Raw genomic sequence first — 24,713 nt, 5'->3', positions numbered from 1 at the left:
ACGAAAGTTTGGAACGTGATAAATCCATAAATAAAGGTATAAGCCACGAAGGTAAAAATAAACAATGGAGTTTCTGCAAGATCTTTCGACGTTCAACGTTTATCTGCTGAGTAAAGGACGTTGAACGTCTAAAGATCTTGCAGAAACTCCGTTGTTTATATTTCCTTCGTGGCTTACACCTTTATTTATATGCATAGTTATTTATGTGTATTTTTTCAATTAATGTCAAACCATTATGGTATAAAAAATAACTTTATTCAGATAATAACGTCTTAATAAATCATATCAAGCGATGATTTCCCAAAATGTCTTGCATATCATCACAAATAGAAGATAAAACACAGAGAGAGAGAGAGAGAGAGAGAGAGAGAGAGAGAGAGAGAGAGAGAGAGGGGTGTCTCGCCACAGTTTCGAAACCCCGCTTAAGCGAAGTCTTAGGTAAAAGAGGTTTTAGATACGAAATTCATGCTTTGCATGTATATAACCTTGTCCGGACTAGCATTTTGCAAGGACATCTGGTCCGGCTTAACAGGTATATACTCAGTAAAAAAAAATGTAGGCAGAGAGAGAGAGAGAGAGGGAGGTACGTGTGAATGACAGGAATACGTTTGTTAAGTTTGCTTGATACCGGGAGGAGGATGATGGTTTATTTTGGAGTTATTGCTTTCTCTCTCTCTCTCTCTCTCTCTCTCTCTCTCTCTCTCTCTCTTCTTCTTCTTCTTCTTCTTCTTCTTCTAGAGCGAATGGCAGAGAGAGAGAGAGAGAGAGAGAATGAAAGGAATACGTTTGTAAAGTTTGCTTGATACCGTGAGGAGGAGGATGGTTAATTTTGGAGTTATTGCTTCTCTCTCTCTCTCTCTTCTTCTTCTTCTTCTTCTTCTAGAAACGAATGGCAGAGAGAGAGAGAGAGAGAGAGAGAGAGAGAGAGAGATGTTCCCCGCATTTCCACACGACGGATCCATCTGTATTGGCCGTGGCACAATCGGCGCCTCGTCTTGCGCAATTAAAGGAAAATGAGCAATCGAACCCCCCCCCCCCCCCCCCCCCCCCCCCGCCTAACCCCCCCCCCCCCCCCCGCCCATACAAATCCCAGACCCCTTCTTTTGTTGACCACCCCTCCCCTAAGTTCTACAGGATTACCTTCTGCACCGATCTCCCAACCATCAGTTTATGTTCGGCCTTGATACAAAAATAGTTCGTTTTTCTGAAGGTCAATTTTAGCCTTTGTTTTGCTGGTTCATATGAACGTATTTGAGGGGTATTTTCAGTTTCGTATTATTTTCCATAGATTAGCTTTGGTTTTTATGGGTTTAGAATTTTGTTCTGTTGGTTTTCAGGCTACGCAGTACTAAACTAATATATAATATAAAAATATATATGTTTATTATTTTATTATTATTATTATTTATTATTGTTGTTGTTGTTGGTTGTTGTCTTTTACTTTTTCTTTTTAAATGTTCAGCGTTGTTCTTATTCTTTTAAGACTACGTAGTTATTTCTTTCAAATGAGATGGCTACCCACTATTCTATATAGATAACTATATATAATTATATATAGAGTTATAAAGTTAATATATATATATATAGATAATTATTATTATTTAGTATTATTATTATTATTATCATTAATCATTAATCATTATTAGATTATTTTAGTTATTATTATTATTATTTTATTATTATTTTATTATTATTATTATTTCAGAATACGATAACCATTTTCCATATGAGGCAAAGCCATCAAAGTTGCCGACGAAACTTGAAATTCAAGCTTCCAAATAATATAATGGTGTCACTAATAAAAAAAAACCAAAAGTATCATATAAATTCAAAAAAAAATATATTTCTTATAAAGTTACCATGTTTACAAACAACGTCAACCCTCCCCATCTCAAAAGATTTCCCTTGGAAATCACCATCTCAAGTGTCAGCCAGGTATTATAAATCTATGAGCTATATCCTCTTCACTGCCAAAACTTGGAACACTCTCGTCTTCCTCGTGTTCCCCTGAGTGCTATAAGCTGTCTAATTTTGAGAGGGGGTGGGGTTGCATAGAGTAGAAACTCCAGTATGATGATAAAAAAGTGGGGAAATAGAACGAGAATATGAAAACAAATGAATAAAAAAAGATAAAACAAAGATAAAAAAGCAGTAGAATAAAAAAGCATAAATTTCCCTCGTATTACAATGAAAAGAAAAATGGGAATTGGTGATGTAATGTAGTTAGACCGGTTTGATGTCTAGCTTGTAATAAATATGCCTCTCTCTCTCTCTCTCTCTCTTCTCTCTCTCTCTCCTCTCTCTCTCTGATGTATTCTTGAAGGCAGACGCTGTTAGTATGTTGCTAATGTTGTTATAGAAAATACTCTTTTGGTGAAAATTAGGAATTTTTGTAATCAAACTTGTTAGGATTAGGATTAGTATTTATATTATATATATATTATTATATATATATATATACATCTAATATTATTATATATATAATAATATAAGATATTATATAACTGGAAACTACTGAGGGATTTACTATGAATTATGGGTTCGTAATTGTCAACTTATAATTACCTTTGCAAAATTATTGAATATCTATAATTCAATGATGATAAAAAGTCTAATAAGATATTAGACAATATTCTATGAGTTTATTTAACAAATAATAACCCTCATATTGACTAAAGGGTTTCACCAGGTTTCTGAATAATGTGCTAAACGGTTTCCCTGACGATAAGAAACTCATCATTCGAGATTAGGTTACCAAATGATTGCTTTCACCCGATCTCATCCAATTCAGTTTCTCCGTGCGTGAGATATCTGCTAATACACACACACACACGCTACTGCATGTATTTGCAATGACCTAGACAGCAGGGAGAACTAAGCATCCCTCTACCTTTTGTGGACAGTATTAGTTTGTTTGTTCGTTAGATGAATTACACACAAATTTATTTTTGGGATTATTTTTGGGAGAGGTAGGAGTGTAAAGTTTTAGAGAGAAAGGGGCCTTTTTTAGGGTATGTGTTCTTGGGTATGCAGCGCCTTATGCATTCAGAGGTTATAACGTTGGCATAGGTATACTTTATACCCAGTGATTATTATTATTATTATTATTAGTTTAACAAGCCACTGAGCCATACTTCTTGAGAGAGAGAGAGAGAATCCCCGTTGCATTGAATATGTTCAGTAATTAATTAGAGAGAGAGAGAGAGAGAGAGAGAGAGAGAGAGAGAGTGAGAGAGAGAGAGAGAGAGAGCCCCTTACATGAAAATACATTTGTAAAATTAACCCACCAGAGAGAGAGAGAGAGAGAGAGTCCCCATTACATGAAAATACATTTGTATAAAATTAACCTCACCAGAAGAGAGAGAGAGAGAGAGAGAGTCCCCATTACATGAAAATACATTTGTATAAAATTAACCTCACAAGAGAGAGAGAGAGAGAGAGAGAGAGAGAGAGAGAGAGAGAGAGAGAGAGAGAGAGAGAGAGAGAGAGAGAGAGAGAAGGCATCGGCGTATAACTGCTACCTTCAACTACCTTGACAACTAGAAACGTCTGATGACGAATTTTTACCCCAGTTTTAAACCAGTCCTTTTAGACAATCCAAGTCATGGTCGTTGGGTGATCTTTGTAGACAACACCCTGACTGCAACTCCCTGGTGCAGGTGAGCTCATTAATTATCTGCTTGGGTTGGGGTTGGTCTGATTCGTCTAGGTAACTTTGATCTATTCGACGACATTTGCAAGGCCTTGGTCATTGTGTTTCATACATGATGGTGTCTGCTTACTTCCTGTGTATTATTATTATTATTATTATTATTATTATTATTATTATTATTATTATTATTACTAGCAAACTTACCCATCTACGATGGGTGATAAAATACGGGTGCAGAAGTGAAAAATTTATATGTACTATTTGTTCAGCAATATTGAAATAAGGGCGGTTACACGAATAGTCTCTCTATAGTCTCTCTCTCTCTCTCTCTCTCGTAATGTAATTCAAGGGACGATCACTGAACGCAGAGAAATTCTTATTCATTGTTGTTTCCCCTCTTTTAATGATATTCTCTCTCTCTCTCTCTCTCTCTCTCTCTCTCTCTCTCTCTCAATGTAAGTCAAGTAACGAAGACGGTGATGGGATTATCGGATTACTTAGACTCTCAAATCACAAATTATCTCCTCTCTCTTTCTCTCTCATCATCGATAGCAAGATAAAATGATAAAATTGTAGTACATTAATGTCGTTAAATGGCTCTCTCTCTCTCTCTCTCTCTCTCTCTCTCTCTCTCTCTCTTGTCGGTGACTTTCATTTAGAGGAACAGGAATCTTGATTGGTTCGTTTCTTTGTCAATTACTTTGCAAGGTGATACGAATAATAAAGCATCTTTCATTTCATTATGTTACTGCAAAGACGCAACTTGTATTATCAGTGCGTTATGGCTACTGATAAAATAGTCTTATGATCCTGTGGTCCTCCAAAAAGGGTAGAAAGTAGGAACTTGTCAGTTTCCTTTTTATTATGTCCATTGGCAGGATCGAAATTCCGAAGCAACAGTACTTCTTCAACATTATTTTGTGCACTGGCAGTCCCGATGGATTTAAGTTATTTAAAAAGTCTTGCGGATATTGATGATAATATTCATCTTCTATTGTGTCCGAGCTGAAATATTCGCGACTTTCTCCGGGGAAGTTGTAAAGAAATTATGTATGAAAAATCGTAAAGTAACGAACTCTACGGGAATAACCAGCCTCGTTTCACGGCCAGAAACAGCTCCGTTTCAGGGAATCCCTTCTCACCCCCACCCCCTACAAAGGAAGGGGGTAGGTTGGATGAATCCCCATTACAAACCATCTTAGGGGTCCCCACCATAACCCTGCCAAGTTTCATGCCCATCTGACCAGCCGTTTGGCCGTGATTGAATGACAGACAGACAGACATTACCCCCATTATAGTATATTATTATTATTATTATTATTATTATTATTATTATTATTATTATTATTATTATTATTATTATTATTATTATATTTTTGTTGTTGTTGTTGTATTAGAGAAACAAACCCACAGTTATGTATGGGTACAGATATATTTAAAAATTTGACCAGTTTTATACATATTTATGCCACTTCAGTCTTCATGCTACATTATTATTATTATTATTATTATTATTATTATTATTATTATTATTATTATTATTATTATTATTATTATTATTATCATTATTATTATTTTTATTATTAAAAAATCCTCATAGTAGCACGAGTCTTCAAAAGTGGAGAAACAAATCCCGCAGCTATGTAAATGTACATATGTTTAAATTAAAAAACAGAAGGATAAAGCTTCACGGGCAAGGATCCAGCAGATTATCTTTTCGGAAATCTTGTTCGTTTCCTCTTATTAAATATTATGTATATTTACATAAATGTTTAAGATTAAAAAACAGCAGAGTAAAGCTTCGGAAATCTGATCGCTTGCTCATATTTAAAATATATGTACATTTACATAAATGTGGATTTGTTTCTCCATTATTATTATTATTATTATTATTATATTATTATTATTATTATTATTATTTAATCACAAATAGGGAAATAAAAAGTCAAATATATCGTATGTAAACACAACAAACTATGAGTAAACAGCTCAGACCTGTTTACAGAAAACATAAAAAATTCTAGTCAGTATTAAACAGTTTATTTTTAGTTAAATAATAGACTACGTTATTTTCAGTCGATTGTAGAACTAGAGAGAGAGAGATAGAGAGAGAGAGAGAGAGTTGCTTGCAAGGAATAAGGTGATCCAGTGGAAAATGAAGAGAAATTGATTTTAACTGGGTTACAATGTAATGAGTCATTGTTGGTTCCTTGTATATCAAGTATTTAAGGGGGTGGGGTTGCTACCCCTACACCACCCATCCAAATACTGACCACACCCCTTCAAATCATTCGCAGGAAGTACTATCGACTTTAAAAGTTGGCTGATGGCATCTTTCTCCCGTTAAGAGTGACCGTAACAGACCTGGCATCCGTCACGTAATCATTCGTCCATGTTGACGTAATGATTCTTCGTTTGTACTTTGTTATTTTTTATTTTATTTTTTAATATTTTTTTATTTTTTGCTTAAGTTGCATCTTCAGAAAGAGGGGATTTTTGCTGACGTCATCACTTAACTTTGTCGCTAAGATGCGTTGTCATCTTCAAAATTATTAATTATTATTATTATTATTATTATTATTATTATTATTATTATTATTATTATTATTTGAAGGTAGGAGACCCTCTCTCAAACATGTTTTGTTAAGATGATGGCAGCATCAGTGGAATTGATTTTATATATGGTCTTTTCAATTCTTCTTATTATCTTCTCATCAGGGCTGATATTTGCTAATAGCTGGCCGATGTTCATATCTCGGTTAAAGAAATGTTTTCTAAAATAATAATTATTGATATGATAACAAAAGTGGTTAACAAATCTTAGTCTAAGGCGTAAACGGAATTCAACGTTATTATTATTTTCACAATAAATTAAAATTCCTACAAAAAATAAAAAGAAATTGTCGAAAAATCACAGTAAAATTCAAATAAAACACACACACACACACACACATACACACACACCACACACACACACCAAACACACACATATATATATATATATATATATATATATATATATATATATATATATATATATATATATATATATATATATATATATATATATAAACACCCTGTAATTACAGTAGACAGATAAACTTTCCCGTAATTACAGTAATCGGTCCAGTTATAGTTTCTTTCTCTCTGCTCCCAAACATCACAGATGTGTACCTGAAACGCTTTTTTTTTTTAAGAGTCTGCAAATATATAACGCTACAACAACATATGTTGTCTTTCTCTGGGAATCTCCGGTTGTCCAAAGAAAGTGTTGTTTTTCCCGCAAGTCTTGATTGTCCGTTGTTTTGTGTTGTTTTTTCCCGCAAGTCTTGATTGCCCGTTGTTTTGTGTTGTTTTAAGATTGTTTGTCAAGATACAGTGCTTTGAATTATTTATTTTTTGCCATATTCTTGTTGCTAGTAATGTGAGGTTTATGTCATTATCAGGATGACTGATATTATTATTATTATTATTATCTTATCATTATCATTGATTATTATTATTATTATTATTATTATTATTATTATTATTATTATTATTATTATTATTATATTATTATTATTATCATTATTATTATTATCTTATTATTATCTTATTATTACTATTATTATTATTAGAAAATCTGATAATCTCAACGCAAACGTAAGTCAATAACGTAAAGAATAAACCAATTAGCATATTATAACTCATTGTCAATCATAATTCAATGATTTGAGACACGAGACACTTGATATGACATTATTTCAATAATAAAATTGACCACTCATGCGTAACTCGGCAATTTCTTTTAAACAAAATATAAAAAAAATATACAAAAATTGGGGAAATGTGCTATGAGTAATATATTCCACAATTAATAATAATAATAATAATGTTAAGATGAACATATTTTTATTGGTAATTAATGACAGTAAGTGACAATTTTAAAATGGCAATGTTTACATTTGGCAAATCTGGCGGTATCTGGCAGCGACATAACCGCTATTTCGCAGCTCGGTGACCGGAGATTTCGCACGTCATTTAGGCGCATCTGTTGGTGCGAATGAGCGGTAAATTCCGGGCATCTGCGACCAGGGACCTCTCTCTCTCTCTCTCTCTCTCTCTCTCTCTCTCAAAATATTAAAGAATTCTCTCTCTTCAAAATTTTAAAGATTTTTCCTCTAAAATTTTCTATCTCTCTCTCTCTCTCTCTCTCTCTCTCTCTCTCTCTCTCTCTCATCATTACTTAAGATTCTCTCTCTTCAAAATTTTAAGATTTTCTCTCTCTCTCCCTCAAAATATTGAGATTCTCTCTCTCTCTCTCAAAATATTAGGATTCTCTCTCTCTCTCTCTCTCAAAAAATTAGATTCCCTCTCTCTCAAAATATTAAGATTCTCTCTCTCTCTCTCTCTCTCTCTCTCTCTCTCTTCGCTCACTCTCTCTCAAAAAATGCTCTCTCTCTCTCTCTCCTCTCTCTCTCTAAAAATTAGATTCTTTCCCTCTTCTCTCAAAATATTAAGATTCTCTCTCTCCCTCTCTTGAAATATTAAGACTCTCTCTCTCTTTCAAAATACTAAGATTCTCTCTCTCTCTCTCAAAATATTAAGGTTCTCTCTCTTTCAAAATACTAAGATTCTCTGTCTCTCTCAAAATATTAAGGTTCTCTCTCTTTCAAAATATTAAGATTCTCTCTCTCTCTCTCTCTCTCTCTCTCTCTCAGAATATTATGATCCTCTCTCTCTCTTTCTCAAAATATTATCATTCTCTCTCTCTCTCTCTCTCTCTCTCTCTCTCTCTCTCTCTCTCTCTCTCTCTCTCTCAAAATATTAAGATTCTCTCTCTTCAAAATTTTAAGATTTTCTCTCTCCCTCCCTCAAAATATTGAGATTCTCTCTCTCTCTCTCAAAATATTAAGATTCTCTCTCTCTCTCAAAAAATTAGATTCCCTCTCTCTCAAAATATTAAGATTCTCTCTCTCCCTCTCTTGAAATATTAAGTCTCTCTCTTTCAAAATACTAAGATTCTCTCTCTCTCTCAAAATATTAAGGTTCTCTCTCTTTCAAAATATTAAGATTCTCTCTCTCTCTCTCTCTCTCAGAATATTATGATCCTCTCTCTCTCTCTTTCTCAAAATATTATCATTCTCTCTCTCTCTCTCTCTCTCTCTCTCTCTCTCTCTCTCTCTCTCTCTCTCTCTCTCAAAATATTAAGATTCTCTCTTCAAAATTTTAGGATTTTCTCTCTCTCTCCCTCAAAATATTGAGATTCTCTCTCTCTCTCTCAAAATATAGATTCTTTTCCTTTTCACAATGTTAAGATTTTCTCTCTCTCCCCCCCTCTCAAAATATGAAGATTCTCTCTAGTATCTCTCTTAAAATAATAAAGATAATACGTAGATACCATGTAGATATGACGATTGTTCGTCCATTTATTCAAAAGGCGTGGCCGGAAGTGTCTTTATTTGGTTTTTATATATATATTTGACCATCAGTCTCCGTCATAGCAAGGCCAGCGTGATTTATTCGTATATATCAATAACAACAGTTATTTTCGCTTACTCGGGGAGTAAGCCTTACAAATTACTTTGTTGTGGTGGTGGGGGTAGGAAAGGTCTATGGAAGAGCCTAAAAAGGTCTGAAAAAGGTGTTTTGCTTTGAGTTAAAGACACAGGAATTTGAAGATAGGATATTTATGATTTATTTATTAGAATGAAAATGTAAAAAATGGATAATGTGCACATTAAACAGTACAGAACAATTATTTCTAAATTAAATATAGCGCATTCATTTCAATTTTCATTGGTGAAATTATTTGACTGTAGATTTTAGCACGCGCCCAGAGTAAGCTGGAGATCGGATCATACTTGTTCATTTTGTTTATGTTGGTGGAAATTACAGCAATTATAGTGGTGTTTATAATGTACTTGTAATGCATTACATTGTATTGAAATACCCTGTATTTTCGCAAGATTCTTTGGGTCTTGAAATTGAGAAGTCCAATATGATGTCCGTAACTAGCCCAGACTCGGTGGAAACAAGATGAAATGGCAAGAGAGGAAGGTCTGATCTTGTAGAAAGCCATAGTACATGTCTCTTCAAGAAAACGAAGACTGTGTGAGTCTGGAAAATAGAAGAAATGAGAGAATTCTGTAGGTAATAGTAGATGAAAGGACACTGGAAATAATAATAATAATAATAATAATAATAATAATAATAATAATAATAATAATAATAATAATAATAATAATAATAATAATAATAATAATAATAATAATAATACAATCTTCACAAAGCATTATCGAACCAGCTAAACGTATATTCAGACATTCAGCATTATTCGACAACTGACTGTTCTTTGTCGAATATTCTCAGTTAAATTTCCTTCTCTCTCTCTCTCTCTCTTTCTCAAATCACTTCGACCTTGCTGGAAGCTCTTAACTTCCACTGTGTGGCCTCTAATGGCCTGTATTTAAATAGCTCTTGCAGTGACGTCATGGTATTGGCTGTGTACGATTTCATTTTTCTTCCCCCAGTGCAATGACGTTTTGTTTTGAGAATTGTCCGATTCTTAACTCGTGTCTTTGTGTGTGTATTTATGTACTATATATATATATATAATATATATATATATATATATATATATAATATATATATTATATATATATATATATTACGCGTCCCGTATTCGATCCCACGCAAGAGAAGCAACGTATAAGCCAGTTTCCTTCCAAAGTCATTTCGATCACTGTTGACCTATGTATTGTATGATTTACCTGATAGTTGACTGTTGTGGGTTGCAGCTAAAGATTTATACGTAATATGCCGAAGTTTACATCACTTATCATTTTCTCATCCATTTACAACCCGAGTTTTGGATGAGTCATCCCTTGTTCATTCATTACAGTGATGAGTGATTTATCTCACTTATTCGTAAATTTTTATTTATTTTTTCATTCGATAATATCTCATCTTCTTTAAATCTCTTTCTTCCTAATTTGATGACAAAGCAACTTGATTGCTTGTCAGGTGCTTTGTCACTGATTGGGTGAAGTCATTGGGTTTATTATTTTCTTTTTTTTTTCTCTAACCATTTATTTTTCCCCTTTGATTTTAATCTTTGTGGTTAAACACCTTACTTTGTTTTTATTTGGTAGTTTTCTAAAGTGGTTAATTAAATTTTGATCACTTTCACATACCTGTATCAGCCTCTGAACGGCGCATTTTTAAGTGTTTTAACTGCTTTATAAAGCACTTTTCGTAAGTGGTTGACCTGCCTCTATAAAGACCCTCGTTTTTTGTATCATATACTATAAAAAGGGGCTTAAAAGTGCTATATCAACCTTTATAAAGGAGTTATAATCACCTCCAGACACCGTTAAATTAAACACACCTTCCTCACCCATCACATTCCATGCCCACATGACGGGGTACTGGTTGAGGGGTATGGCGCTAGCAACCCCATTCCATAAATCAGTGAATGGGCATTTGGTATATATACCTTGATTTCAGGATCCTTGTGTCCATACAATTCCTTCATTCATTTTCGTATCCAGCTCAGACCTGACTGCTGGCTCTCTCTCTCTCTCTCTCTCTCTCTCTATAACTTTCTTTCCTCAGGTTAAGTGACACGCGCCAGGCTGTGACCCACTTTTCCGCGTCCAAGTAATGAGTTACTTTGCGTCTTCATAGCATCAACAGCTGTATCGATATACTTGCAGGCGTATAAATACAATGTAAACAAAGTATTGTAGTAGTAGAAGCCGTAGGTATAACCTATGCAAGTCCTCACTTCTTTTACCAAACTAAAATAAGTTAAAAATAACTTGAATGTTTCCTTCTACCAAACAAACCACAAAGCCACAATGCACCTCCGGGCAGAGAGAGAGAGAGAGAGAGAGAGAGAGAGAGAGAGAGAGAGAGAGAGAGAGAGAGAGAGACGAGCGCATACTCACTCGTCCTTGGCATGACTGGGCATTTCTGGCACGTATGCCCATAATATTAACAGCATTATTTTGGTAAATGATTTATTTTTCTTAGTATCTACGTAGTGTACACGCTTAGAAGGGTATTTATAGATAACGTGTATTATAGATTGCCAGTGTCATTTATAGATATTCTTTAGAGAGCTTGGTCTATAAAGGTCTTCTATTTTATAGAACCCGGGAAAGCAGGGTCGTATTATCTTATAGATCTTAATTCAGAATAGTTTTTATAGATGTTTTGTAGACATTTAAAGAAAATTCTCTTGGTGTTTATAGAGCCTCATTAAGAATGTTCCATAGATGTCCTATAGACCTCGCGGCAAGTTCTGTAGATATTCTAAAGACCTCGTAGCAAGTTCTATAGATATTCTATAAACTAGAATTAAGGAAGTTGTATTGGTATTTTACAGGCATTAGTCTATCGCTTATAGATATTTGATACGCCATAGTTAAGCAAGTTATTTAGGTATTTTTAGGCATTATCTCATAGGGCTTAATAGATATCCTGTACATATAGACATAAAGAAGTCTTATAGATTGTTATAGATGTTATTTTCGAATAATATTGATAATCAGTCAAATTTGAAGATACTTTAATTCTCTCTCTCTCTCTCTCAGCACATGTCAGAATGTATTAATACACGCGTATATTCGCGTGTTTATACTGCGTATATCCGTGTGTGGTTATACATATAGCATATATTCGTGTATATGTACGCATATATTCGCGGATATTAATACGTAATTATACGCGAATATCTCTGCGTATTGTACGCATATATCCGTGTGCATTAGACGCGTATAATCTTCCGTATGAATACGTGCGTATCCGTGTGTATTATACGCGTATATCCGTGTGTATTATACGCGTATGTCCGTGTGTATTTATACGCTTATCTCCGTGTACATTCAGCTACGCAATATATATACGGAAGCTCTCAGCCAGCCACCCAAATCAGGCCAAGAACGCAGAGACTTGGGGGAATTACGACGCTCCAGAAAGCAGCGTATTATCATCAGTTCTTGATATGGTAGTGATTCCTAAGGAGGGGTTCAGTGGCCCCGTTATGCAGGAGGATTCGCGTGGGGGTTTGATTATAGCTCTCTCTCTCTCTATGTATAGGTTTTCCATAACTGCCACGATTATAAAGTTGAATAATACCACTTTGCCAGTCGTAGAAACTTGAAAACATTCTCTCTTTCCGTTAAGCGCAAAGTAGGACCACTTGCTTACTTGCCCCCCCCCCCCCCCCCCCCGCAACCCCCACCCCTTAAAAGATTTAGGCTTTGAGGTCAAGGCAGCTCATACTTAACCCGGCCAAAACCTGTTTTGGTATATACCCGAGGTTGGGCAGACATGATTACACCCCCTTAACGTATATACGCATCGTTGGTGTACATACGGCTGCTTACGCCTTTCGTTTTATTTTGACATTTCTAGGTAGGATTCTCTCTCTCTCTCACACACACACCGAGATGCGCAGGTAATAACTGTCAGTATACAAAAATTACGATCGTCTATTGTGATATCGTCACGGGCCGTCAATTGAGGAAATACGACCTTTTGTATTCTTTTGTCCAAAGGGAAATCAGGGTCTTTTGTTTATGTTTTGTTCATTTGTCAAATGAGGAACTATCGTAGACTTCGTTCATTCGTCACATGAGGAACTATCGTGCCTTTTAGTCCGTTTTGTGTAAGGATGAATCTATGTTTTGTCGTTTTTGTCTGGTTACATTGTTAACTGTCATATCTGTTGTTACTATGTGGTAAGGAACCATCTCTTTATTTTCCTGTGTTGCTATGTCAGATGAGAAACTATAGTTTATTCAGTAAAAATATTGTTCCCAGTCAATTTAATAACTACAGAATTCAGTGTGTTGTCAAGTGGAAATTTCTTGTATTTTATTCTTGTCAAACGAGGGTGCGTCTTGTCAGCTATAAGATACAGAATTTCTCGTGTCAAATGAGAATCAATCTTATTTTTTTAAAAATGTGCTTCATGTCAATAGTATAGAACTTCTTGTGTTGTCAAGTGAAAATCTGTTGTATTTTATTCTTGTCAAATGAGGGTGCTGCTAGTCAGCTAAAAACTACAGAATTTATGTCAAATAAGAACCCATCTTATCTTGCTCCCGTCAAATGAGGACCTATATACTCTGCTTTCGTGGTCTTTCAGAAGCAAAATTAGCCAATGACGCAACTCTTTAAGATGGCAGCTTCCTGACCATCCAGGTGCTTTCAGGGGTGTAATTACACACACACACACAACCAGTCTCCCTTTCTCTTTCCACGTTCAGTCCTCTGGCCTCATTGTAAGCCATTGCCCCTAAAGGTAGAATGTAAACTGATGCTGTTGTTATTCAGACTTTCATATCCCTCCTCTCTGCTTAGCTATTACAGGCTGCTCTAGGAGCAAGAGCCCGAGCTGGCATGAGGCCAGCTAAATCTTAGACAAAAACCGCTTACAGTAGCTTAGCTATACTCTGTTTTTTCTTCTTCTTTTTTCATCTGTCCATCCGCCTGCGGTGTTTTTGTATGGTAACACTGCGTCCCGGGCTTTAGATACTAGTTACATTGAGCTTACATTGAACGATTATAATAATATCCTATTTCGAATGCTATATTAACGGTGTAATTCGCATAAGGTAAATTATCAAAACACTTTTTAGTTGCAAATGTACACCCAGATATCCTTTTATTTACCTAAAACTTACAAATAGCGTAACTATCTAAAGCCCGGGACGCAGTGTTACCATACAAAAACACCACAGGCGGATGGACAGAAGGGGGAAAAAAAAAACAGAGTATAGTCAGTCACCTGTATACCTTACCTGTATAGGTACAGGTAGAGGTAATGGTGCCATACGCCCCTTTTTAATTGGATTACATGTCTGGGGTCTTTCATTTGCTTGTGGATTGATGAGAGGAAGTGGATATGGCTTTTTATTCCTCCCTCTCTCTCTCTCACACACTGAGCATTATTTATGTAACTCCACTCACGTTTTTGCATGCCCTGTTAGAACCCATTACATACCCGTTAGCCAGTAATGATATTTTTTGTAGTAAATATATTAGCATTATTCAGTTTCAGTATTGTTGTTGTATATTATCATTGTTGAATAATCAATATATTATCATTATAATCAATAAGTAAACTAATAAATAATGAATCAATAATAAATACTTGAACAGTATCATAATATTTCTTAGTGTTATTCAATAAGAAAAAAGTATTCAATGCCGTTATCAGTATCATCAATCAATATTCCGATATTATCATCATTAGTATCATCACAGATTCTGGTCGTATGTATATAATGTATTTAGAAGTCTTAGTACCACTCAAGGTCGGCGCTTGAAGTAGTAGGAGTCGTTACGACTCGTAACTTCACTAATGATGAGAAAGTCTGGCTCCTAATTGCCGTGAGTTGGTGGGGTCCCTTAATTTCACTTAATTAGCGAATTAGCTATTTATTGTTTGCTATGGTTGATTGTCAAGGGGTGTTATTGTGTTACATAATACAGGATGTCCATAAAGTCCCAGTACCGTCACAGGTATTTATTGCTTGTAATGGTACTGGGACTTTGTGGACACCCTGTATGTATTTATATATGCATATGTCTATGTGTATATACACTTATATATTATAATCATAAAGTCTATATATACAATATATAAGCATACATATAGAGAGAGAGAGAGAGAGAGAGAGAGAGAGAGAGAGAGAGAGAGAGAGAGAGAGAGAGATTTAAGTAGGTGTCCTAACCACTGCACCACGGTATCCACACGTAAACATAAAATCATTGTTTTGTGTTACTACTAAAATCTGCGTAATTTTATTTACAGTAACGCCCAATTATTTATTTTTTTCTTCTAGACGACTTTACTAACCCAGAAGTGAAACTTGTCTCACCATATGGCGAGTGGTTTCGTTACAATAACCCACAGCAGAAGTCTGTTGAGGCTTGTATTTGGTTTTTTGTAGAGTTATTTCTTTGAATATTTATTTATTCGGGCAGTTTCTCCTTACCTGTTTATTTTTTAGCTATTGTTTAGTTTAGTTCTCTACTCAACTGTATATTTATTGGATTATCGTGGTGTTTGCATTTATGCTTTTAAATAATAATAATAAAAATAATAATACATACCCTGATGGCGCTAACTCAGAAAGTGCTATACCTTCGCTTCGTCGTCTCCAACATGACTGCAACCCACCATAGTCAACTAGCTACCAGTACATGATTCAGTGCTTATAGATACTTCATAACTGGCTCGCTTCCTCAGCTCATGAAGCCAACGCCAAAGGCTTCATAAGATCACATATCAAATATGAATTTAGCCTTAGTTATGACATTTCAAATATGAGACATATTTTGCAATCGCGGGTCGAGGTCAGACTTCGAGACCAAAGGTCAAATATGGATTTTTAAGCTTTGGGCGTGGTTACATCAACTTGGCGGAGGTTTGTGGTCTCCGTGCACTCTTTTATAATCCATGTTGTGTAATACGATCTTCAGAAACTGTTCTGTCATCCTCCACTTATTTTGAATTTGACATGTGTATGATAATTTTCCAAGTGTCTCGACTTACCTTATGTTTTTTGCTGCTTGTCAACTCATTCCAGATGTACGATAATGGTATTTTCCATTTTTATTACTATTGCATCTTCTACTTACTTTTAATATACTTACTACTAGCATTTGAACATCACAACATAGTCCATGTTACTGTTTTTATCTTTGGCAAGTATACAAAATATTTTAAATATTCTTTTTAAGAGGTCCTTCTATTAGTCTTCATTTTGCCCCATCATGGTAGTCATAAATATTTGCCAGTTCAGTTACCTCATGCTCTTCTATAGCTTTGTACTATAGCCTTCAATGCCAAGACCTCCTGTAGTCCTGGCTGGAGTTTCCATCTTTCATTTGGACATAAAAGCTGAATTTTCATTGGTTATTTTTTTAATTTTAATCATTAACCTATACATTCAGTTGTATTTGATTATATATTTTATTATATATTCAAATTTGCCCATTGTGTATGTGTATTAAGTTGTTTTTTTAATTTATTTTCACAACTTTATTTCTCATATTTGCATTCTTTCATAAGAGCATATTAGACAGTCATCCTATAGGAATAGATAGACTATAAAACAATATTAGAGTCATCCTATAGGAATAGATAGACTATAAAACAAAACTGCAAAAGTAATAATGAAGGCCCTTCCTACAATTTCTCCACTACAATTTCTCCATGATTACGACAAGTTTCAGATTAGTGACAATTGTCTAATAATACTGTCCCTGTGAAAACTAAATAAAGTATCTCTGATGCAATCAGTGCCCTCATTCACTGCTTAACAAAAAATCTATTGGCACTTACTCATTTTAAATCAAGCTCAATATAGAAAAACCCCAAAGGATTCAGGACTGGTTGTCCAAATCTCTGGCATCAAGGATATGGCAGACTTAATCAGCGTGGTTAAATAACTTGTGCACTGTGTACCTAGCACTCTTTTTCCAGAACTGGGATAGTTGTGTCTTCTCTTGCATTGGGACAAACACTTTCAAACATTTTCACACTAGACATAGTCAAATGAGAACCATTTTTGCCTCTGCAGTTAAACCAGATAAGATTGACTCCCATACATTCGGTCAACAATAATTTTGGACATTTTCCAACGATGGTTTTGTTTTTACACAATTAATGGTAAGAATTAGAACACTATGAAGTGATTTTGTAACAAGCCTTGTACAGCATAATGTAAACAGTAATTAAAGAGACTTCTTGCAGCTTCCTTTCCCCTTGGCTGTCTTAATTTCTTTAACTTGCCTTGTCTAGTTTTCAGTTCTCATCTAAGAACAAGATCCTTTGAGCAAGGTTAACTGGTGAACACATTTTGATCATATCCAGATTGGTTATAAAACACAAACATCTTAAAACCAAAAACAAAGGCCATAACAAAAATAAACAAGGAAAGCTTACTGAAAATGCTGATTGAGTAAAACTTGCATGGATTTACTATCAGCCAAGATATGGTATTAACTCGTAAGATAATACACCTGTATTGATCACTGAAGATAAATGGGAGATGTATTTTGAAAAAAATATGTAAAAACTTATCCTCATTTTTTTCTTCCAGGGGAGAACCAATAGCCCAGCCACATGTATTCAAGAGAGACTAGAAATAGTTAAATGTGACACGATCGGACTGAGATACTTTTGACGCTGTTATCATCGGTGAGGATTTTCCACGATACTATGAGTGCAAATGGAAGGTAATTAATTTTCTCGTTTTTTCTGGTCTGATTTAAATCAAGAACAACACTGAAAAATTTATTTTGTCAAATGTCGTTGTATTGTAAACATTACACTGATAAGTTATTTTGTTAAATGTTAATGTAAATATTACACTGATAATGATAAAAATCAAGAGGTAGGAATTAAGTACCTTTCAGTTGCATATATTTCAGATTAGTTTTGTCTGAAACTTTTTTTAGAACAATAAACCTCTCATTCTGCAGTGTATCTGTAGGCATTTGTTTATATTTCATTATATGGATATGATATAATCCCTGTTGTCTGTCCTTCATGCTACATCTTCCCTGACATCTCAAATCAGAGGCATGAGTTCAGAAGGGAGGAGATCTCAACAACCAACAAGCTTACAAGCATTGCTTTAGTTGCCATTGAAACATGAGTCGGTAGTCCTCGATCACCTGTCATTCCCAGAGAAGCTTGGCTTGTCGAGATCTTAGTTCTCACTCCTCCCTTTGATTCGAGATACCAGGGAAGATTTAGCGTGGTGGACAGACGACAGGAGCCTCTTCGTGGGAGTTCTGTACAACCCCTCTCCTCTGGAAATGCTTTTTTTTTCTCTTTGGAGGGCTAGGGCGCACACATGAAAGATGCATTTGTTTTACGAGTGTGTTTGAAGGACACAGTTTGTATGTTGTAGAAATGCAGGGAGCATGGTTAGTGTTGCAAGCTTTTAGGAGCAGTTGATGTCTCGTTTAATTGTGCTGATGAGAGACACTGGGATCATAGTGGCATATGTGAACAACTTGGGGGATGTGTTAGTTGGTGCAGCCAATCCACAAGTAGGCAGTTTGCCACACCATCGAGCAAGCAGGTACACTCCTGGCAGCTTCCCTGCCAAGCCAGCTCAGTCATCCTTCATGTTGTAGGGATGGAGTGGTCTCTACATCCTCACACAGGCTGTTAGAGCTCTGGGGATCTCCAATGCTCAGGTTTTATGCAACAAGGCTGAACAGGAGACTTCTAGTCTGTTCTCCACTGCCAGAACCCAACACCCCCGGACATTCCCAATACCTACACTGTCCCACCTTCCAGCTGAATCACAGAGTGGGTTAACAAAGTTCATCAACTCTTGTCTCATGATAGCCCTAGTGCCTTCTCAATGGCCTCAAGCCAAATGGTACTTAGATCTACTTTCTCTCCTGGTTGCAGAATCAAGAGAGATTCTGTGTCAACCATAGGTTCAGAGGAATCACCAGGCAGTACACTCCCTGCAACTTCCTACATGGAGGTTACCCACCATATCCTATGGAGCAGTGATGGAGCTGTCTAGCTACTTCCATCATTCCTATGTGAACATGTCCCAAGGAAAGTGGGATACCCTCTGTGATTGATGTTGTAGAAGAGGTGTCTCTCTGACTGAAGCATTTGTTCAGTATGTCGCAGACTTCCTCCTTCATCTTCATCAAGACAAGCTCCTATCAGTCTGCAATTTTGGAAGGCTACTGCTCAGTCTTGTCCCAAGTCTTGAGGTTGAGGGGACAGAAAAGTATCTCTTTTGTCGTAGTATATTAGCCAAGTGTAAATGTGAAGATGTGAACGTTGAGTGACTGGACTCGACTCATCCCTGTAGGATAGCATCTAGGCCAAAGTATTTGCTGGAGTCAAAACAAATACAAGTACCTATACATCAAGCATCCAATCTTGGTTTAGATGTTAAGATGCATCTCCATTTTAAGAAAAGAATGGTATACAATATAGATCATATTCTGAACCCATTCTTTGCTATTAGCAAGAAGTTTTCTGTCCCTACAGCTGTCAAACATTTGCCAGACTTGAGTAAGTGTTTCCAGGAGTCATTGCATCCCTTGATTGCATCCAAAACTGGGAGCATGGCAGGAATGAGATCCATCAATGACACTGGAGCCACTAGAAGAAACGTGAGTGCTATAGCTGTGACAATGCTATGGAAGTAGGCCCAGAAGGTTTGATAAATTGAGGACAGCTTACAGTAGGACATGGGAGCAGCTGAGCGAGTGCAGTAATACCCCAGGTGAGGACGGAAGGACCAACTAGGACCATAGGAGTAGCTGAACCCACAGCAACTGTGAATGCCGAGGCAAAAGCCTGAAAGAAGAGACTGTCGACAAAGGACTTTGGAGATCTGACGAGAGGCAGCATTTTGAAGAACAAAAGGTCATAGCCAAACTGGAAAAATATGCAGATACCAGGATGATGAAGCCTTGGCAGCAGAACTTCACTCTGTCACAAGAAGGACCCAATGAGACCCCCAGAATCAGGACGACAGCAAATTTGCCGAACCAGACAACAGCAGCAGCAGCAGCAGTCGGGAGTCATTAGCTCTGCAGAACAGAGTAAAGAAGAAATGTATTGCTGTCCTAAAGAAGACCATCGATAATGGTCATGACATCAACACCCCAAACACCAAAAGCTGAAAACTATTTCATCTGCAAGCAAAGGTCAATGACAAAGGAATTGAGATACTCACAACCTGTCACTTTCGGCCAAGTTACCGAGATTACTTGCAGTCTGAGAGGAAAATTTTGTTGTGAACCAGCAAGCCTGCTGAAGGAAGAGCAAAAATGTTGCTACACCTACTCTATGGAAGTATAAATTACATTAGGCAAAAAGACAATGAAATTACATTCAGTAAAAACCAATAAATCAATAGCTGCAAACAATTTTCTTTCTAAAGTGATAAAGCAGCAGCATTGAGATCCATAATATGGTAACAAACAAATAAAATGCTATGCAAAACATACCACACAACACCTTGAACTTAGAGGTAACTGAGCAAAACTGTGATGGCACCGAAGTAAGGAAAAACTGCATGCCAAACAAGCGAGCAGAATTACTCACAATAAGCACATAGTAAGTTGCCTACATATGAGAAACTCAGGTAGGATGAATGACAAAATTCCAATCATATACCAGGATCACCAGCAAAGCTTATTGTTGCACTGCTCACAGTCATGAGCAAGCAGCGAAGACACTTTTAACAATGATAAAGAGCTGGTGGCATGACAAAAAATCTGAGAGGATGGCCACAGTAAAATAAGGAGCATCAGAGTACCTCATGTATTCTCATACACTTTGATGCACCCCAACAGTTGAGTTTTTAACAACAAATGTAACTTCAACTGAGATGGCTGAATTTTCAGCTACTACCATTTTGTTCCAGCAGCAAAAGCTGAAGTAAATTGACAGGTTTGTACACTTAAGAACAAAAGGTTTGTTCACAGTAGAGAAACAGTTGTGTTTGTACGCATGACAATGGATAAATATGAACACGAGAGGTTTTAACCCTTCATACTCACATAATCTGTTACAGTTCATTATGAAATGTAACATTAGGGAAGAAAACTTTTTATAAATTGGTTTAAGTCCAATTACAAATCAGCTAGGGCTCTGAAAATCTCAAAATAACAAGGTGTCTAGTTAAGTTACCTGTGAACGAAAATTTACAAAAAATGTTATGGAGTCAAAACTGTAAATAATCTATACTGTATTTTTTCTTTACAGATTTGCTGCTTGATACTTCACACGATTTCCAGTCCTCTAATCATTGCAAATCCCAAAGTTTCTCCTGTACATACTCTTCATGACTTTGGCTGACAGCAAAGCATGTAACTAATGTGCTCAATACTCGATACAGATTTGACTAACAGACTAAACCGAACTGTAAAAAAATAAATATTTTTGTTTTATAAATAACTACTTTAGAGCAATAGACATGTTACTTGTTAGTGATGGCCAGCAGTATGAGGTTAAGTATTTTAACTCACTGGTCTCGTTAAACTACTACTATAATAATAATATTAAATGATACAGAAAACTGTACTCTACTGTACAGAAAATGCTACTTACAGAGAAGTAAATTGCATAATGAAAATCAAACCTATTTTGCAGAATTCTAAAGAGATTTACAGGAAATTTGTACAAATTTTTCTCCTAGTATCCGTTGACTTTCTGCTGTGCCATGAAATATTTCTTTCACACACGCTGTAGATCAAAAGATGAATTAGATCTATTTCTAGGAAAAGGAATAACCTAGCAGTGCTACATGGTTATTCATGAATTATATAAAAATTGATATATTTTCATATGCTACGATTATATAAAAATTCTTGTATATTTTCATGTTACTTTTATAATTATGTTCTTATAAATTTTATAATCTTAGAAATTTAATATTTCTATGCAAAGTAAACTGGTTGAAAACAGTCTAAACCTATCCTTTTCAATAAGAAAAGAATGTTTATAGAGTATATTTTACCTTAAACCTATCCTGTTCCATAAGAAAAGAATGTTTATAGAGTATATATTTTACCCTTTCTATGGCTACTACATAATCATAAAAACTTCATTCATAATCTCAGGACACTTACACCTTTACCAGTAAAAGTACTTAAGAACTTCTGTTAAGTACATAAAAGCACAAGAATGTTCTAAGTATTTCACTGGTATATCTCCAATCATATATGTATATAAGCTGTATTCTCGTTTACCTCATCTATCGACTGTTCTAGGGAGAGAATACATCTGAGTATTCTGCTAACTATACGGAATATAATATTGGAAGACAAAAATGGTAACTACTCCACTATACTTTGTCTTCTAACTTTATATTATCAAACTTTCATGAAATTGACTGTAAATACATTTACTGATATTAGTAAGTTGTCTAATTTTACATATTTCAAGCCACCATGTGTAGAAACATTATTGTAATGTAAAACTATTAACAATAAATATATCTCGAATATACTTGTCCTCTGATTTAACCGAAAATGTTATTTCAAACGATGCAGTTAGTGGTACAGATGCTATAAAACGTTTACAGTAATTATCGTACAGGTCTTGATCATACAGGATGGTGCATATTAATGGACATTAAGTGATCCAGAATGGGAGCATTGCTGAACATAACCTCGAGGCATCAGGGTTTGGACAAACCTGTCAAAACAGTCTGTTCTCACTAGTACAAGCTGAAGAATCTTGATATGCTCCTGTAAATGCTGGGCAATATGAATTGTCGCCGAATAACAGCAACTGGCTTCATTCCCTCAAAACAGCATTGCCATATAGAGAAACTTTCCCTTGAAGACAGTTAAATACAAAAGGGCTGAGCTATTCAATAAATTAGCCGAGGATTTTACAAAGTAGTGGGTTTGTTTTTTTGTATGAATGCTTACATATTTATATGCCCAAATTTAATAAAATCAACGATAACGTTCATTACAATATATCAAATGTTAAACAAAAAACGTAGATATTAACTGTGACTTACACTATGACTGAAACAGCAATGAAGTGTAAAATATGACAATTTGTCGAAAATTGCATTTTTCCTAACTATACAAACTGAGGTCCTTTAACAATAGGAAGTAGCTAGCGGCAGCTGGAACGGTCGTAAGCTTCGAACAAGGGGAGAACGGTAGTAACTGCTTGTCCGACAGTCGCGCGCCGCGCGACTGGGAGGTAAACAAATCACTTTTGCTTTTTGGCCCATGCAAAATACGCAGAGTGAGGGGTGGCATGAGGAGGGGACTATATGTAAAGGACCCTCAGGTTTGTATAGTTAGGAAAAATGCAATTTTTCGACAAATTGTCATTTGTTCCGATACGTAATACAAACCATCGGTCCTTTAACATAGGAAGACTCACTTCTTGGTGGGAGGAATCTGAGTCTTTTGATGAACAGACTGGTGTTCGTCCATCCCTGGAATGCCTCCCTGGTCGTAAGAGCGAGGGAGGGATCCAAGCCCTCTGTCCGATTGATCGGGGTGTGCACCGCAGGATCAATGGTCAGACCTCTGGGCCGAGTACTAAGAGAGAGGCAAAGCGTATCTCTTCGTACCAGCAAGCAAGAACTTGTTCCTGTTTGCAAGAGGCAACATAAGTATGGGTTGTCTCAAGCTGGCATCCACTTCCTCCCCCTTGTTGGAGGAAGTGGTGGATATACGCTCCTATCCCTAGTGAAAGGTGATAGGATGGGCTCTGTTGAGTAGCTCAACCCTGCATCTTGTCCTATCCAGCAGGGTGACGACCGTGTCCCTCTAACCACAGGTAGAGGGGGAAGAAAAAGATGGGAAGAAGGAGCCAGTCACACTCTCATTCACCATCCATTCTTAACGGTCACACCAGGACCTCGATGCTGTTCAGCCTGCGAGGGGTCTGGTTCGCTACACAACGTGTTGAGCAGCCACCACGGGTCCCAAGGAAAAAGATCCAAGGACCTGTGGGCAATATCCCGAAGGTAGAAGGAAGGGCATGTGGTCTGGTTGGACCAGACCCCTGCCTCAGTACCTGCGCCAAGGAGAAGTTCTTGTGGACAAGGCAGCATCTCCTTCGCATCGAAGGCGGTGAAGTCCATTAGGGAGGGGATTGTGAACGACTCGAACCAATCGTCAGGGACCGAGGGTTCTGAGTCTTCGCTACGAAGTTCGGTACGAAATCGAGCGTCACGGATCCCCATCCCGGTGGGTGCCTGACTTCGCAGGAGAAGTCATGCAGTTCCTCAGAGGAAAAGAAGGAAATAGTCGCATGACCTATCCCTCTTCTCTACTTCGGTGATGTCCAGTACCCATACTGGTCTGTCCGTTAGCAACGAAGTCTCTCGCATCCTCCTATCCCCATGCAGCGAAGTTCTCGGTAGTGGATAGGACACCGACACTCCATGGTGGGTGTCAAGGTATGGGTACTGTGACAAGCTATTAAAACGAAGTAATGGTTGCTGTGTAACAACCGAACTAAGTCAACAGCGTAATTCGTAACTGACTCGGGCGCTCTGACAGCTGCCGACTGACTGCGTTCGGT

General features: G+C 36.4%; 1 protein-coding gene across 2 annotated transcripts in view; it reads left to right on the top strand.

The window, feature by feature from the left end:
- LOC135205087 (uncharacterized) overlaps positions 1–22,659 on the top strand; it is a 155,323-nt gene extending 132,664 nt beyond the window's left edge. For both annotated transcript variants that reach the window (XM_064235383.1, XM_064235384.1), the window contains exons 3-4: positions 17,758–17,893; positions 21,417–22,659. In XM_064235383.1, the coding sequence (XP_064091453.1) occupies positions 17,758–17,841 (84 nt within the window). In that variant the 3' untranslated portion in view covers positions 17,842–17,893; positions 21,417–22,659. The remainder of the gene's footprint in view (positions 1–17,757; positions 17,894–21,416) is intronic.
- The last annotated feature ends 2,054 nt before the right edge of the window (positions 22,660–24,713 follow it).

The sequence above is a fragment of the Macrobrachium nipponense genome, chromosome 48 (assembly GCF_015104395.2).
Source record: "Macrobrachium nipponense isolate FS-2020 chromosome 48, ASM1510439v2, whole genome shotgun sequence".
Lineage (NCBI taxonomy): Eukaryota > Metazoa > Arthropoda > Malacostraca > Decapoda > Palaemonidae > Macrobrachium > Macrobrachium nipponense.
This window is presented reverse-complemented; position numbering and strand designations above follow the sequence as displayed.